This window comes from Volvox carteri (assembly GCF_000143455.1).
Source record: "Volvox carteri f. nagariensis unplaced genomic scaffold VOLCAscaffold_35, whole genome shotgun sequence".
Taxonomy (NCBI): domain Eukaryota; kingdom Viridiplantae; phylum Chlorophyta; class Chlorophyceae; order Chlamydomonadales; family Volvocaceae; genus Volvox; species Volvox carteri.
The window spans coordinates 5,231-8,113 of record NW_003307578.1 but is presented as its reverse complement, the minus strand read 5'-3'; the positions used below and the strand labels follow the sequence as shown (position 1 = coordinate 8,113).

General features: G+C 57.2%; 1 protein-coding gene across 1 annotated transcript in view; it reads left to right on the top strand.

Moving 5' to 3' along the window:
• The window catches only part of VOLCADRAFT_93973 (uncharacterized protein), a gene marked incomplete at both ends in the record, with an annotated part of 15,180 nt that extends 12,297 nt beyond the window's left edge, over positions 1–2,883 (top strand). Inside the window, 4 exons of the mRNA XM_002953266.1 lie at positions 454–489; positions 784–1,008; positions 2,577–2,609; positions 2,850–2,883. Coding sequence (XP_002953312.1) covers positions 454–489; positions 784–1,008; positions 2,577–2,609; positions 2,850–2,883 — 328 coding nt within the window. The remainder of the gene's footprint in view (positions 1–453; positions 490–783; positions 1,009–2,576; positions 2,610–2,849) is intronic.

Genomic DNA, 2,883 nt, shown 5'->3' with positions numbered 1-2,883 from the left:
CCCAACAGGACAACATGTATCGGCGCGACGAGCCGTCGCCACCGCCGTACATCGCCGTACATCGCCGTCATGTGAAAGTGTAAGTACGAGAGGGGCCTCGTTTCACACGTCCCCCCCCGTCCTGCAACGCTTTGCCATGGCATGTCGGATTTGGGATGCCGGATTTGGATTGCCGACCACCAATCAATCTGCATCATCAATCCTTTGTTGTGGTATGCATGATGGCATGGCATGGTCGAGGGTCGTTTGGTTCCATGTCTTGCGTTTCGTTGGAATCTGTTGCGAATTCGGCCACTCCGAAACCGCCTTGTAGTGTGTATGTAACCACGTCATCCCCGCCCGAATCCCCTGATCACTCGCTGCAACAACACCTGCCGGGTCTGGGCCGCCACCGTCATTTTCACCATCAGCATCACCGTCGACGTGGAAGACATGCCATTTTGATCACCGTAGGCGTCTTGCCGTCGGCGTTTCCACGTCGTACCACCGGTGAGTCTAAGCTATACTTAAATGCATGCCTTGTCTGTGCTGTGCATTTCCTTGTTGACGTTGCCTTATGTACGTCATTGTACAATTTTGCAGTGCGTCACGTCTTGTTTGCTAGTTGGTTGTAAAGCGCTGTTGTCTGTTGTGGGTTTTTGTTGTTGTGCCACATGCGACGTCGGCGTCTCGCCATGGACGTCTCGCCGTCGGCGTCTCACTGTCGGTGTCTTGCCGTTGGCATCTTTTAGTTCTTGTCAAATTGCTGTTCTTGCACGGCGGCTTTCTCCGCTGCCCTCACAGGCACTGCAGCAACGGGGAAGGGGTGGCTCGCTGGACAGCGGCGCCGGCGCCGTCGGCAAGCTATCAGCAGCTTAGTTCTTGCGGTGCATTTCCCTCCCCGGCCGCCGCTGCGGCTCTTCTCCTCTGGGGTCGCTGCCACCGCGACCTTTTTGCGGTGCATTTCCCTCCCCGGCCGCCGCTGCGGCTCTTCTCCTCTGGGGTCGCTGCCACCGCGACCTTTTTGCGGTGCATTTCCCTCCCCGGCCGCCGCTGCGGCTCTTCTTCTCTGGGGTCGCTGCCACCGCGACCTTTTTGCGGTGCATTTCCCTCCCCGGCCGCTGCTGCGGCTCTTCTCCTCTGGGGTCGCTGCCACCGCGACCTTTTTGCGGTGCATTTCCCTCCCCGGCCGCTGCTGCGGCTCTTCTCCTCTGGGGTCGCTGCCACCGCGACCTTTTTGCGGTGCATTTCCCTCCCCGGCCGCTGCTGCGGCTCTTCTCCTCTGGGGTCGCTGCCACCGCGACCTTTTTGCGGTGCATTTCCCTCCCCGGCCGCCGCTGCGGCTCTTCTCCTCTGGGGTCGCTGCCACCGCGACCTTTTTGCGGTGCATTTCCCTCCCCGGCCGCTGCTGCGGCTCTTCACCTCTGGGGTCGCTGCCACCGCGACCTTTTTGCGGTGCATTTCCCTCCCCGGCCGCCGCTGCGGCTCTTCTCCTCTGGGGTCGCTGCCACCGCGACCTTTTTGCGGTGCATTTCCCTCCCCGGCCGCTGCTGCGGCTCTTCTCCTCTGGGGTCGCTGCCACCGCGACCTTTTTGCGGTGCATTTCCCTCCCCGGCCGCTGCTGCGGCTCTTCACCTCTGGCATTGCTGCCACCGCGACCTTTTTCCTTTCCTCTCATCACCCTTCTGCTTTCAAACCTACCATGCACAAAAGAAAGATGAAAAGGGAGACATTCGTTGCAAACGAGGACTAGTTCAAAGCAGGAAAACAAGGGAGTCCAAAGATATGGAGGATCGGGTCGAGAAATATGGTTGTCATGGTGGAAGTTGTCCGTTGGAGATATGTTTGGTTGGAAGAGGTTGGCAGATGTTGATCCAGTTGGTGGACAGTTGGTGGACAGTTGGTGGTGACCGGCCGGTTTTATTGTCGTCGCTGGGTTTTGTGGATGGTAGCTAGCGTTATCTAACCAGCCAGCAGCTGCAGCCAGTTATATTGCCTAAATGGGCTACGCTACGCAGCTATCAGCCAGCAGCCAACAACCAGCATCAGCGAGTGTGCGCGTGTCACGGCTGTTGCCGCGCGTGTACAGTCTGTCGTGTTTTCGTTTGTGGTGCCCACAGCCCTGGTTGTGCACAATTGATTTTCGTTTGTTTGGGGATTACCTAATTAAGGGGAGGCTACACCTTATTAAATAATAGATGAATAAATAAAGCTGAACCATGGTATCTATTTTCGCTTTATTTATTTACTTATTTATTTACTCTGTTTTAAATATCTTATTTTAGATTAGTAATGCGCCTCAGCCTAATAAGCTAAGGCGTGCATTAGGGTGCCGGGGTTGTAGAGGTTATGGGTTTTCCCAGGCCTTTGCACCTCCTGTCACCGTATTTTTACTTTTTTATTATGTAGTCAGCAGCAGCAGCAGCAGCAGCAGCAGCCGGCAGATCAGCAAGCAGCTGCAGCAGTGGCCATGGCCCGGGCCCTTTATCGCCAGGGTTTGCGGCAGCTTCCCTGGTGCCAGGACCCGAATGCAGGGTCGACTGGCTGCCGGGACTCGGGGCGTACGAGTCGTCCGGCCTGCCGGCACCCGCACGCAGGGGCCGGCCGTACTTTTATAACGCCCGTCTCAGGTGGGTGGATGGGTGGGTGGGCGACGTGGGTGTGGGTGTGGTGCGTACTTCGTGATTTGGGTTCAACTAGTGGTCGTGGAAAAAGGCCGCAGGGCCGCAGCGCACATGTCGCAACGAGGCCTTGTGACTTTTGGGCAAAATAATGACATTTGGTGTTTCACCCCCCTCCCCCCCGTGTATGCTGCTCCCTTACCTATCCCCTCTGGCCGTTTCCCCCTTTATCACGCACCTCCTCTTCAGGTGCGGCTGGGGCATCAACCTGTGCGTACAATAA